The sequence below is a fragment of the Pleurodeles waltl genome, chromosome 3_1, assembly GCF_031143425.1.
Source record: "Pleurodeles waltl isolate 20211129_DDA chromosome 3_1, aPleWal1.hap1.20221129, whole genome shotgun sequence".
In the NCBI taxonomy this organism is placed as follows: Eukaryota; Metazoa; Chordata; class Amphibia; order Caudata; family Salamandridae; genus Pleurodeles; species Pleurodeles waltl.
In genome coordinates this window covers 1,371,868,222-1,371,883,181 of record NC_090440.1, presented here as the reverse complement: position 1 = coordinate 1,371,883,181, position 14,960 = coordinate 1,371,868,222, and the positions used below count along the sequence as shown (strand labels likewise).

General features: G+C 47.4%; 1 protein-coding gene across 4 annotated transcripts in view; it reads right to left on the bottom strand.

Annotated features, from left to right (window-relative positions):
• The window catches only part of ARHGEF12 (Rho guanine nucleotide exchange factor 12), a 794,162-nt gene that overhangs the window by 168,068 nt on the left and 611,134 nt on the right, over positions 1-14,960 (bottom strand). For all 4 annotated transcript variants that reach the window (XM_069224871.1, XM_069224872.1, XM_069224873.1 and 1 more), the window contains one exon: positions 7,712-8,146. In XM_069224871.1, coding sequence (XP_069080972.1) covers positions 7,712-8,146 — 435 coding nt within the window. The remainder of the gene's footprint in view (positions 1-7,711; positions 8,147-14,960) is intronic.

Here is a 14,960-nt window from a genome sequence, read left to right as displayed (position 1 = left end):
TACAAAAACTCCGAACTTAACTTTTATCCGGATTACACCCCTGGTGTGCAGGCTCAGAGGCGCGCATTTCTGCCGACCAAACGGCTGCTGAGCCAGGCTGGAGTCGGATTTGCTCTACTATATCCAGCCAGATTGCGGGTGCGGCACGAGGGAAAGGTGCTGTACTTCACGGACCCAAAGCAGGCAATTAAATTTGCTAGGCGTTTGCCCAGGGGGCGCTGGGCTGAGGGGTCGGGAGGGCCGGGGGCCGAGGATGCTGATCTAAGTGACAATGACTAACCGGCTGCGATCGATTTAAGAGCATTGACTGGGGCTGCCGGGGGGTGCGCGGGCCGCACCTTGTGCGGTTATGTCCGTAGTGTGGTCTGCTACTAGGCCCATGGGCCCCTCTCCCTCGGTGTACTCTGGGTGGAGAACTGATGGCCGACTACTGCCCCTGGGATGAGTCCTATTACTTTCTGCTTTCGATGTTGGGGGTGGGTCTTTGGGTTGAATGGGCGGGTTACTGTAAGGGTCCGATTGGGGGGCCTGTGTGGGTGGGGGAGGGCTCAGATCGCTGTTGATCGTAACATATTGGGTTCTACAGTTGTCATGGTTGGTTTTTATTTTTGTTTCTGGCAGGTGGAGGTGTGCTTGCTTGTGATGCTATGGGTGTCTGTGGTATGGGATGAGAGGTGATGATGTGACGTTGATTCGTTGTCTGACGTGGAACGTACGTGGGCTTAATGATTGGAGGAAGGCTCGATTGATGGCTGCATATGTTAAGCGACATAACATTGACATTTGTATGTTGCAAGAGACGCACTTGGTGGCGACCACGTTGAGTAGACTGAAAGCTGGGTGGGCTGGCGAGGTACACTGCTCCACGTACTCTGGGTACGCTCGGGGAGTCGCAATTCTAATCCGAAAAGGGTTACAGTGGCGCACGCGCGAAGTTATTGCAGATCCAAATGGTAGATACGTCTTGTTGAGCGGTACGTTGCTCGACAGAGCCTGCCGGCTTGTGGCAGTGTATGGACCGAATGTCGATGACCCAGAGTTCTTCCTGGAGCTGTGGCGACTTGTGGAATCTCTGGGAGCTGGTGCAGTGATCTGGGGTGGTGATTTCAATGTGGTTTTGGACGCTCGGATGGATTGCGAGTGTGGCGCCAGAGTGCAGCACGTCTCAGCGGCAAAGTCCCTGGCGGCAGTAATGCGGAGTGGCGAGCTGGTGGACCTGTGGAGACGGAAGCACGTAGATGTGAGAGAAGGAACGTGTCTGAATTATGTTCATAGCAGCTGGTCTCGTATAGACCGTTGGCTGAGTACTAGAGTCGTGGAGGTCTGGACGAGAGCGGTAGATCACCTCCCCCGCACATTGTCGGACCACTCGCAGGTGAGGTTGGAGCTACTGATACCCAGTGAGCTGCGTCAGATGACTTTGTGGCGGTTGCCTAGTGGTGCGCTACGGGATGAGGCTTTTCGGAGGGTGGTCAGGGAGGCGATCCAGTTACTTTTTTCTGAAAACCGCGGATCTGTGAACTCAGTGGGCACCGTATGGGAGACATTCAAGGTTGTTATTCGCGGAGTGTGACTTTCAAAACAGCACGGTATTGTGAGGGCCATGCGACGGGAGATGGCAGATATTGAGGGAAGGCTTGTAGAATTGGAGAGGCAGTTGACTGCCAGTTGGTCGAGTGAGGTGCTCGCTGAGATACGACGTGAGGTGTCCCTGTATGAGGAAGCCTCTATGAGAGAACTATGCTTTGCTGGGAAACATGCCCAGGCTCGCCGGTATGGAGAAGGTGAGAGAGCGGGGCGAACACTCGCGGGCATACTCCGTAGGCCTTGGGCCAGCAATTACTTCACAGAGGTTGTTGACGACGGTGGCGGATGTGTGACTGGCTCGAATGATATCATGCAGGTATTTACTGAATATTTTGCGCGGCTCTACGCTGCCCCGGCGGGCCTAAGTGGGGAGGCTGTACGGACCTACTTTGAGGACATTGCTCTTGTCTGGTTCGAGGAGGCGCACAGGGCGTTATTTAGATGAACCGTTCACTGTGGAGGAGGTATCGGCGGCGATCCGTGGGTTGCCAGGGGATAAGTCTCCGGGAGTGGATGGCCTTACCCCGGCGTTTTATAAAGAATATGTGGATATCCTTGCCCCGTGCTTGTTGGAGGTGTATATGGAATCCCTGGAGGAGGGGAGGAGGGGTCGCTTCCGGCCTCCCTCCGGGAGGCCTTGTTGGTAACAATTCTGAAACCTGGGAAAGACCCGACTCGTTGCGACTCGTACCGTCCTCTTTCTATGATAAACATTGACAACAAAATTCTGGCAAAGATGATTGCGGCACGCCTGCAGACCCTTCTTACTCGGCTGGTGTTACCGGACCAGTCTGGTTTTGTTCCTGGAAGGTCTACGAGTCACAATTTGCGCACCTTTTTTGCAGCGGCGGGGTCTTTGGGGCTGGAGATAATGTGGCTGCGGTATTTCTTGACGCCGCCAAGGCCTTCGCCTCCTTAGCCTGGAATTATATGTTCACTGCTGGGCCGGGTGGGACTCCGCGCTCGTTTTGTGAAATGGATCCGTCTATTATATACTCTCCCTACCGCCAGGTTGCGTCTCAATGGTGGCGTGTCGGCTGCGTTTCCGGTTGCGCGTGGTATGCATCAGGGGTGCCCGCTGTCTCCCCTCCTTTTCGCGGTAGCCATGGAGCCTTTGGCGGCGAGGTTGCGACAGAAGTACAATGACAGATGCTTGCAGTTTCGGCAACGGACAGTTTTGATTTCATTATACGCTGATGATATCGCGTTGTATGTGCGGAACCCTGGTCAGAACCTGGATATTTTATTAGATGAAGTTTTGCGCTTTGGTGGCCTCTCTGGTATCACTATCAATTGGTCGAAATCGATGGTATTGCCTTTAACCCCCAATGCGACGCGATTTGATTCTCGATACCCTCTGGTATGGGCAGAGGGGCCGGTGCGTTATTTGGGCATCCAGCTGTGTCGAGATGTTGACACATTGCGACAGGCTAATTACGGCACTGCACTGGCATGGTTGGAAGAAAAGGTTGAGATTTGGCGCGCTCTGCCTCTCTCGCTAATTGGACGCATTGCCTTAGCTAAGATGGTAGTGCTCCCTAAGTTCTTGTACTTGTTTGTGAATCTCCCACTCCCACTCGCAAAGGGCTACCTACGGAAGTTGCGATCCGCGCTAATCTGCCTGGCGTGGGCGGGACGACAGCCGCGTAGTTCCTGGGAAAGACTGACACTGCCGTTTGAACTAGGTGGGCTTGCTGCTCCGGACCTGGAGCTTTATTACTATTGTGCGCAGGCTCACTTTGCGTATTATTGGCTGAATCCGATCCGTTATATGCCGCATTTGGCGCCTGAGAGTGATTCCGTGTGGCCAGATGGCTTGGTGCGTATGCTTGGAAACCGAGTGCAGTCCTGGGTCACGGGAATTGATACGGTGGCATGTACAATGAGAGCGTGGGAGGCGTTGGGACGACGCTCTGGGGTTACTGCTCCATTTGCCCCCTCGCTGCCCGTCATGGCTGTTGCAGACGCTAGGATGTTCCGAGATGGCGGGGTGCGTAGTTTTCTCCGCGCTGCTGGCTTGACTGAATTAGGAGATTGGCTGGAGGACGGACGTCTTCTTGACGTCTCGGATGCTCTGGCTGGCTGCGAGGGCACGGCGCTGCAGCGCCTGTGCACTCTTCGAGTTCGAGCTATGTTGCGTGACCGATTTCTCAACTCGCCCGGAGCCCTGTCAGAGTTTCGAGCTTTGGAGGTGCTCTGCAGTGCGCGGTCCCCCGACAAGCTGGTGACCAAGCTGTATAATTGCATGCAAGAGCAGAGAGGTGGTCCTGGGGAGCCCTCCAGAATTGCTTGGGAGGAAGAATTGGGTGAACCCATCACTGTGGCTGTGTGGCGCGGGTGCTGTGCGCATATGAGAGTGTTATCCCCGAACTACAGGCTGCATCTGCTGCACTTTAAGTTCCTGCATCGCCTCTATTATACACCCAGAGGGCTTCACTCTATGGGCCTGCGTTCAAACGCGTGCTGTGCTCGCTGTCAGGCTCCGGATGCGGGATTTTTGCATCTGGCATGGGAATGTGCGGAAGTACATGATTTCTGGGTGGAAGTCTGGCAAGCTATCGCGATCATGGTTGATTTGGAGCTCTCTCCCTCCCCCAGGGTTGGGTTGCTTGGATACGTGGACGAGATCCCGGTCCCGCACAGGCGTTTGGTGGGTCTGCTTTTGCTGCTGGCCAAGAGAAGGGTTGCCATGTGTTGGGGTAGGAGGAGGGCTCCGCGCAAGTCTGAATGGTTACGAGATGCTGCCTACTGCCATGACCAGCTGGTGGTCTTTTGGGATCTCATGCCTGGGGGGTCTCGTCCTAGAGACATTTGGGCCCCCTTCAATAGCTACCTGGCTGCCTGCAGTGTGTAAGTGATGCGGTTGGAGATGCCCACGGAGAGACTCATCCCTCTTCCCATGGATTGGTATGATCCTATGCTGCTGAGACGGAGTTGCATGGTATGTTCAGTGCTCCACCTGCCTATTTGAGTGTTATGTTTTTTGTCGTTTTCTCCCCTCTGCTAAGTTTCGCTAAGTTTCTCTATTGCTTATGAACCTCTTTTGAGCTGGCACTGGTGACCTTGTTATTTGATGATTGAAGAGGAAACTTGTGGATGCGCCCCTTGATATTGATGCTCACTGTGAGACATACTATTGGAATTTTTTCTTTGCTGTTTGGGGCAGCGATGGGATGAGAGGGATCACTATATTATTTTGTTATTACTAAGACGAGGGGTTCTGTTTATGTTATTGTATGTTATTATGTGTAAAAAATTCAATAAAAAAAAAAAAAGAAAAAAAGAATGACTTCTGAGATTTCTGGACCTGGAATGGGACCAGGCCTTCAACTTGGACCAGTCTAGTCACTGAATCTTTCAGTGCTTGGTAACAGAGTTTCACTTCATGGGTCGTATGGCTTCAGATTCATCGGCACGCAGTCACTGCAGGCCTTAGGGTCGTGGCTCAAGTGTAGGCACCACAGGCAAACCTGATGAGGATATGTCACAAACATCTGTATGCAACATTCCTCAGTGTATAAAACCTACTGTTTTGGGAGGTGATATTTCCCTTGAACAGTGGAAGAATTTGGATTAAAAGTTGTCTCAAAGATCCACGTCTTGTGGTGCGCAAAGAAAGGAATTGATGTCAGCATGCAGGAGTGGTGCCGATATAGGCCCTGCACATCTTTTCCGCAGCACAACAGCATCAGTGCAGAGCTGTATAGCACTGCTTGCTTGTGCACTGATGCTTTGGTTAAAAGTTTCTTGGCAAGTTTGACACCAAGGGAAAATTCAAAAGGTGAGGAATTGGCAGTTACATATGTCTATAAGAAGTGGTAGATATTTCATCTGTGGGACTGCATACTGCTTTGACAAGCTGTTCCTTTTGTTGCACTCTTACATAGCTGTGTTTCTATTAAGAACATGGCATTTTCTTGTGGTTGGTCTACTGCAGGGTTCTGCAAAGTTGGTCCTGGAGAGCCGGGTCCATGCCAGGTTTTTAGCATATCCATATTTAGAAAAAATGAGTATCAGAAATCTACATTTTTCCAAATGTGGATATGCTAAAAAATCTGGCATGGACCTGGCTCTCCAGGACAGACTTTGCAGAACCCTGGATACTGGATTCACTCAGAATTTCTATGTACTCTGGTGTAAGATAGTGATGCCTAAACCTTAGGATTACATCAAGCATAGTTTTAAATTCAACATCTAGATCAGTGGTTCCCAACCTTCTGATCTCTGTGGACCCCCACTTTAACATTAACGGAACCCAGGGACCCCCACTGAATCATCATTGGAATCAGGGGACCCCTGCCTGAGTCATTACTGGAAGCTGGGAACCTAGTTTGTCAATATTTGTTAATATTTTTTCATTTTCGAGGCTCTCGCGGACCCCCTGAGAAGGCTTTGCGGACCCCAGGGGTCCCCGGACCACAGGTTGGGAACCACTGATCTAGATGACTGGATTGGTCTGGGAGAACTCTTAAAAATCCGGGCCTCTGTGACTTTCCCAAACTTCTGCATCCTAAATCATTTAGGGCTACATGTACGAAACGTCGGTTTTGCAACTCGAAAATTGCGAGCCAGAGCAACTCGCAATTTGCGAGTCGCAAAACCTTATGTTCAACAGTTTCAATACATTCGCAAGGGGGTCGCAAATGCCCTAACTCATGAATATTCATGAGGTAGGTCGCAATCTGCGACCCCCTTTGGAATGGCAGCCCTCACAGGGATGGGGGTCTGTGTCTTTTAAATAAAGCTGTTATTTTTTTATTTTATTTTTTTAAATGCACCCGTTTTCCTTAAAGCATTTCTTTTCATTTTTTCAGAGCAGGCAGTGGTCCATAGGACCACTGCCTGCTCTGAAAAAATGTTTTTACTGCCATTCACAAAGGGGAAGGGGTCCCATGTGGACCCATCCCCGTTTGCAAATGGCTTAGCACCAGTGTGACACTGGTGCTAACTGCAATTGTTTTGCGACCGCATTCGCGTCACAAAACAATCATACATGGGACTGCGACTGGCAATTAGGAAGGGAACACCCCTTCCTAATTGCGACTCGCACCCCCTTTTTGGGGATTTGGTAACTAGTTTACCGAATCGCAAAAATGGGTCTGAACATCCCAAAGGGCATTTTGCACGCCGCAAACGGCCCGAATCGCTGTTTGCAACGTGCAAAATGCTACGTACATGTGGCCCTTAGTTTGCAAACCATGCCCTGGTGTAAATACACAGTTAAGTAGTAGATCATAAGCCAAAAACTCTTAGGCAGAAAGAGTAAATGTGCCTGATTGGCATGAGGTTTATAATAGGCTTACAACTTCAAAGATATCTTTTACAGTGCTATGTGCATCACCTACAGCAATGAATGCTGTTTGTTGAGATGGATGTTTCTGCACCGAGTGGTGCATTACCTGCTTAGGAGGTTAAGTGTGTTTTTGTTGATCGTTTAAAATCTGAAGAGCTGTGGTAGATTTTTGAATACTGTGGAGCTAGACGTGATAGAGGGAGGGTTTGAAATGCAAACATGAGTCAACACACTGAATTTCTTGTATGTGCTTCTAGATAGCTTAAAGATCAATAATTAGCTAATTTGACGAGGCAAAGCATGTGACTATTGAACAAATATTTACAGCATATCATTTCTGTGTCTTTGCATGGGATGCATTAGTTCATCATGTGAAGGCACCATCTCTAATATGAAAGTTCAATTAATAAATCAATACATATGCTACATGTGTCTGTATGCCAATCTGTGCAACAGGTTCTTGTGTCTGATACTTATGTACAAATCAGTATGTTATAAATGTTAATAGCCATCTATGATATGTGCCCATGTAAGTCTACAGAACATATCAGTTTGACAGTCTGTGGTACGTGTACATATCAATGTGCTTTGCAGAGATTAATGTTTTCTCTCTACCATGAATATATCAATTAGCCTTATCTACATTACCTTTTCTCTTCATAATCAAAGGAGTACATTAAATATTTAAGGGCACAATTTTCTAATTTTAAACCTCTATATTTCAAGGATACAACTTATGTGCTATGCTTTTTTATTTCTGAAGTTTAAAAATGACTCAATAATTGAAACAGTGCTGAGGTTTCTGCAGAAGTAATACGTCCAAGTAAGTACCTGAGATCCGCAGGTGAAGCTCCACATCCTCTTTTGTTCCTGATCCATCCTCATTTACGATATCTTCGTGGCAAGCTTCAGGTGCATCAAAGAACTGATCCCCACTTTCCTCCAGACCCCTTTCTGCAGGTGGCCTCTCTGTGCAGTTTGCTTGTCTGCCACCTGTTTTGAAATTTCCAATGCGCTGTTTCGCTTCCTGAGCCAGAAGCGAGGGCCTTAGGCAAGGGTTAGACTCTGGACTTCTATTGACTGAAACCTGTTGGGGATATCCTCGATGGTAGAGGTTCGATCCTGAATGTCTTCGTGCAAATGAAACATCATGGTGCAATGCTCCCTCGGATACGGGCCTGGATGAGCGAACCTGCTGCAATTCCATGTCTGTCTGCTTCTTAGCGAGGGACAACTGGTGAAGCAGCAGCTGCTTTAACAGGCCCACTGAAATGAGAGAAGAAATGAGCTGAGTAGCCATTTTAGTAATTCAGCACTAAGATCACACCTCCTGCTACAAGGCTGAAGCTAACTTAATTAGCAAACTTGAATTGACATTGGAATTGTACGATCCTACAGGAGAAAAAGAAAAACATTACTTACTCTTGAGGGTGCACCTCCTGAAACATCTGTGCAGAGATTTATCAGCCTCTGTTCACCTACCCTGCCAAAGGTAAATTTGAGCTAAAGAGTATATCTTCTGTTGACACAGAAGGATCGTCATCATCCAACGGGATAATAGGCACATATCTGAAATCCGGACACTGTTCAGACCCAAACAAGCATCTTTAATGGGGCTCACATAAATATTTTATAAGCATGTGACAGTGGTTAAGGGGAAGACAGTGAAATGGAATCTTACCCTAAAGAGTATAGTGCAAAAGTAAACAAATAGATGTAGCACACAATTCCCCATATGAGGCACCACAAAGTGTATGGGAAGAAGACAAGTAGCAGAAGCAAGCAGCACTGTGCAAGATGAGCCTTGATAATGTAGGTGGGGGACTGAGGAATGATTACAAAAAAAGCTTGCAACTCCTCTCTTTGCTTTGGTATAACTTAAGTGCCTGTATGAGGCACAGCATTGAATAGATGTTGAGGAATGTGAAGAAGGGTAGATTTTTCATCTCACAGAGGGAGGACGGGTAATAGTGATAGAAATAAGAAACACAGGAAATGAATGGTAAATGTAGATTGTTCAGTACAAATCTGGTTTACCACAATGGAGAGCTCAATGGGTCTGGGTGCCCGTAAAACACACATAAGATGCATTAAGCCTTCACACAAATGCTGAAATCAATGTCCGTGCAGCATGCATTTATATAAAATAACATTATCCAAACATTGTACACATATATACTAGAGAGAGAGCCTAGAAGTACGATTAGCTATTCAGTGGGAAAGAGCCCATTTGAAGAATTGTGTCATACAAATGTTTTCTGGGCCCTGCAAGCTGTAGGGGGCAGATATGCCTGGCGAGGGATGTCTGCAAACGACATATAGCCTGGGCGAAGAAAAAACAACAATTTAACTCAAAAATACTTGGGAGACAGCGTAACATGTCCGACTGTAACAAATACCAGAGACTAAATATGGCAGAAGAGAGATATTTTACACAGTGCCTATATACGTTTGATGGACAAAATGTCACTGTGCACTGAGTAAAAAACACAACAGAAGGGTTCTGGTGGTGCATTGTATCATTTTTGAGCATGCTGTCCATGGATTAAATCCCACGCAAAAGTAACATGAAGAAGAATGAAAACGCCTGTGTATGGATTGCAGTAGATAGTCCATCTAATCGCAGTTTCCTCACCTAGGAATACTCTTCAGGTGCCAGACTGGATCAGGAATGCTTTCACCAGCAATGTTCCTGCACACCACCCGGTGGGGCCGTCTGACTCCACATCGATTCCATTCCAGTTCCAATGTGAAGGAGCAGTCTTGCAAATAAAAAACACCCCTCTGCACAGACGTCAGTTTCTTGTTGGTCTCTTTACGAACCCTCAGACATGGAGAGTGAACAACTGATAGCACTAGTGTCCAGATTTCGAACATGGGTCCTTTTTAAATGATAAAAAAAGAGGCCACTCCAAAGAATGGGGAAGGAGGGCATTGAGGAATCTGTAGTCAGAGAAACTGTCATAGTTTGGACTCTTGTTCTGAGCAAGACTGCTGGTCTAAGGATGACAGTACTTTTGTTTGTAGGTGACTGAGTCTTTCCTACAACAAGTCGCAACTGTTGTCCCAACCTTACCGGCTCACTAGCAGCACCTCACCAGAAACACTATAGTAATAGGTGATTTATGGCAGTCGTTTACGCATGGACTCAAAATAAGATATCTCAGGGAATGTCGTGGTTAAACGGAGATTATCCTTTTCTCACAGATATATTATGTCTCATACAAACAAAGGCAATAACACAGATGCAGTGAAGTTATTATAGTTTTTATTTAACATAACTGCAATTTGTGATAAGTTGCATGAACTGCAATGATTAGGATAATGAATATAGCAAGTAACAGTATTGTGAAGAAGAGAGTCATTGTTATGAAGACCCCACCATTTTGCAATACATGAAAGAGATATATATATACGATGGAATATGCACCAATACCCTAATGAGAATAGGCCTAACCTCCTACCTAAAGGAGAGCTGGGTTCGCTAAACCTAATCTGCCAAAGCCGTGTCCATGAGAGGAGACCCCAACCCTCGTTACCTTGGAATGAGGTCTCTATCTCAGACTCCGCAGGGACACGAAGACTGGGTCAGCGTCAAGATGACTGCAGCATCAGTATCAGCGATGGTGGCGATGCCCTCTGGTCGGAATCCCTCTGATTATCTGTCTAAAGTGTTATGTATTTATACAGATCTACAAGGTCCCCTGACGTAGGTGTATTCCAAAACAATAGATAACAGGCATGCTTGGGGCGGCAATTAATATCAACAATCCCTCGAAAGTATAGAGAGGGAAAATCCCCAAGTGTGAACACCTACTGTTTGTTTTTCTTTGGTGCTTGATCTTGAAGGCTTGGCGCGGTGACACTGATAATGTAACTCATAACAAGTGGCCTAACTATAAACAAGGCAGCCATCTTAGAAGAAATAAATAATTAAATGGGCTAAGACAGAGCAAGCTAAGTAGGTTAAAAGTCATTAGGTGACGGGGGCACGAGTCTACAAGCCAGAGGCTAAGATAACTTCTGTTATCCCATTAAAACGAACTAGGATTCACTACAAAACCACTAGGAATTTCTTAATTATGGGTACAGTAAAAAGGCTTCCCCCGCCAATTGCCCCCTAGAGTATGACCCAATAACACCCAAAAGAACCTCTAGGTATCTAATGTCATTGTTTCTTGTGTTCTAGTGTTAAACAACACTTCTCTGTTGTACTAGGGAGCATATTTGTCCCACATTCATATGCAGCATTTCCTAGAAACAGGTCACCTGGCCTTCCTCAAAATCTCCATGCTTCTCTTTGTGGAGTTTCTAGTGTTCAAATTCTTCACTGCCAGCCTGATTCTTGCTGGTTCCAGGTGGCATATTTGTCTTCTTTCCATTGTGAAGAGGTTGTGAGAGTTTGGTAACTGTATTATTTCTTCTTGGGACATAGTTATAAGGTCCAAGAACCAAGTCTGCCTTGCCCATTGTCGTACAATGAGGATTGGTGTTATTAATGATAACTTGTGCTTATTTATCACCAGAGGGATAGGGTGATATTGTGTGTAGAGAGGTGTGTGTATACAGAGGTGTGTGTGTGTGTGTGTGTGTATAGAGGCGAGTGTCGAGGTGAATGTGTAGAGGTGTGTGTGTTAGTTAATATGCAAATGTCCCTGACCAGTCCATCAATAAGACATTCCCCTTTGATCGTGCGAGCGACGGGGCGAAGTTGAAGAACCTTTGGCCCTCTTCGACGACAACTTCTTACCCGAATGTCCAGACGACTTGTACAAAGATGAATGGTGATGACTCTGCAAACAGTCTCCTGACCTTCCTCTCGAACGGGACCGGGAACGACACAGAGTCGAGTTTCGGGCCGCCATGAGCTTTAGAGATCGTTTCCTCAAAGCTTTTGGGTTCATGGCCTAGCACTTAGAGCACAACTTCAGTTCATGGTCGCGCTCTAGACACCATAGGCACACGAGGTGCAGTGACAGGAGTTGCAGGGCTTGAATCAGGTCTTATGTGACATCCCTCAACGCAAAATCAAACTCGACAAAAACAAAATCGACAAAAATGTCGTAGTTAGTCAAAAAATAACTGGGTAGCTCTTCTCTGGATCTGCTCGTAGGTGGTGTGGAAAGCATAAGAACTGACATCAGCGTGCCGGTGTGGCAACTATATACGATTGCGACATCATCACAGTGACCACGACACCAAAGACGCCCTCAGAGTCCACCGATGTCACCTAACAGCATGCAGGGGTACTGCTTGAAGAAAAATCTCCGGGTCCTGTCTGACACCTGGGGGAAATTCTTAGGTAAGGAATCTGCAACTAGAAGTCTCTATCATATACATATTTTGTATATAAATTTAGATACCAAGATCACCTGAATCAGGCGAGTAATTTTAGAGATAGGAATTTTTATAGTTTTAAAAAGTTGTGACTTGCAATTTTCTGTAGATGCAATGTTACTCTATGGAAGAGAAAAAATACACATCAAGCAGGTACTTCACAGCAACTTACAGGACCAACCTTCTGGACTTAAGGTGAGTATAGGCCACACCAACAGGTCATCTCTGGTGGCACTGGGGAGGCCGGGTGCAATGGTGCAGTTCAGTGTCAGGTGCCCCATGTAAGTCAATAAGGATCAGTCCGGTCACAAAATGCTGCTGGTTTGGACGAAGTCTCCAGTCACCAGTCTGGGGGAACCATCAAGTTCTTGCGATGCTCCTGTTCACCCTGCTACTGGGCAGCTGAGTGCCGAGATGGTTTGGACCATCGGGTTTCTGTCACCGGTGGCAGTCACAGTGGAGATGGCCCATAGAAACAGGCTGGAGGTCTGAAGACCAGTCCGGCCGAACCAACAAGTGGGCTAAGGTCTCAAGTCTGAGGGGCATAGGGACGCCAGCGGTCCTTTTCTCCTCGGTCCAGGGCATCTGGGGGCAGAGGTGCAGCCTGGGGGTCTGGGTGTAGAGGTGCAGTGGATCATTGGGTCTTGTCATCAGGGGGGTATGCAGAAAGAGGCTGTAGATGCTGTCGGAAAGTCCACAGTGGGCAAACTCAAAGCATGCTTACTCTCTGCAGACCCTGGGAACCTAGTTGACACCATTGGCCTACTTCAGTTCGGGGTAGGCAGCTCAGGTGTAGAGGTGATGTCCTGTGTCGGTTTTTGGTGGTGCTGGGTCCTCAAAGTTCTTCTTTGGTTGTCTGTGGATGCAGGTAAGCAGCTCCTCTACTCTAAAGGAGTTCTTTTTGGAAATTTGGGAAGCACTGGCAGCTCTCCCGGTTTCTTGGAGGCTGCAGCAGCACAACAGGACAGTTGCCCCACAAGGGTCAGGTGCAGCTGGCAGGCTTGGCACAAAGTCTGTTGTGCTCCTCGGTTCCCGGGTCACCCTCCTCCTTTTGTGTCCAGCTAAGATCTGTTTTCCTGGTATCAGGGGGTCCCATAAAAGCAATTTAGGGGGTGTTAAGGGGAGTGAAGTGCAGTAGCCCGTGAGCTACTTACCCTTGGGGTCACTACACTTCTTAGATGACCACTTCAGTTGGGAAGTGGGCATCACCCTGTCCCAAAATTCCTAATTCCACCACACACAAGAAGGCTGTGATCACCTCAGGCTTGTCACCCTAGAGGTGTGTCCAGCCTGGCAGTGCAACATGCCTCCTGTACAGCTAATGTTCCCACCTGTCCAGGTGCCAACTCAGCCCTGGGGCAGAGGGGTCGGCATTTCCCTCTGATATGCAGACCCGGCTCGCCTCAAAGGCGATGGGCTCCTTTAAAGCTTCCTGCCTTAGTATGCAGATTTGCAAGTCATCCTGTTGGGAGGGGTGTGCAACACCTCTGCCAGAGCAGGCTTTGTTTCTGACCTACAGAGAGCAAAGGCTCCGAACCTTGGGGGGTGGTGGGGTCAGAACCTAGTCTGTTGGTGGCAGGCTGGCTAGAACTAGTCAGTTAGCCCACCAGCAGGTGGTAGGATTTTCAGGGGGCACCTCTAAGGTGCCCTCTGGGTGCATGTATTAAAAAAGCCATCACTGGATTCATTGAGGGTTTATTATTATGAGATGTTTGATACCAAACATCCCTATTTTCAGTGAAGCCATCAGGTAGATGGGGAATTAGTATTGACCAGTGTCCAGCACATGTATTTAGAATGGCTTCCCTGTTCACTTACTAGGTCTAAGAATCAACAAAAACATAGCAGGGCCATTTTTGCTGATGCAGATATGCCCTCATCTGTAATATAATACACCCTGCCTTATGGCTGTAAGGCCTGCTGTAGGGATGACTTACAAATAGTCTGGGCAGTGTTATGGGACATGGCACACAAGTGTGCCACATCATGTTCTTCCGTTCTGGCGCACCTTGTCATGCGGCCTGCAGTGGCTATCTACATGATTTTGGTGCTGGGTTCCTCAGAGTGGCTCAAGGTGTGTTGCAGCCTTAGGGAGCTTCTTTAGTACCTAGTCCCTAGGTACAAAAGGTACAATTTACTAGGGACTTACAAAGGTGCTAAAGGGCCTGACCACTTGGGGATTAAGTGACCAGGTGTCTTGTTTTGGGGAAGAAACACTTGCACTGGGGACCTGGTTCGCAGTAACCCAGTGCACTTCAGTCAAAGTTGCATTAAAAAACGAGGCAAAAAATGGGGACTGTACTGCAACCGTACCCCAGCTTCCTACAGCACGTATTAAATACCATCAGACTGTTCACCTGACCCAAAAGGAACAAGAGCTAATGGAATGGTTAAAACCAAAAAGACCATCAAAGTTATAAGTAAATTGCCTATAAAAAGGACGACTCCATTTACAATCACTGAAAACATCAATTGCCTATAAAAAGGACGACTCCATTTACAATCACTGAAAACATCAACATCTATTCTGTCTACTACTACAACATCTTGAGTGTGTTCTGTATTTCAAATGTGTTGCTTAAGGCCCTTCAAGCACTGATTTTATCCCAGCCAAGCCTCTAACTACAGAAACAGTTTACATACAAGCCTCTCTTGTTATTATACTATTGTGGTGTTTGGGTTTCGGTTGCCTTACCAATCTGTATTATTTGCACAACAAACATTCCAACATGGCTCCCATTTA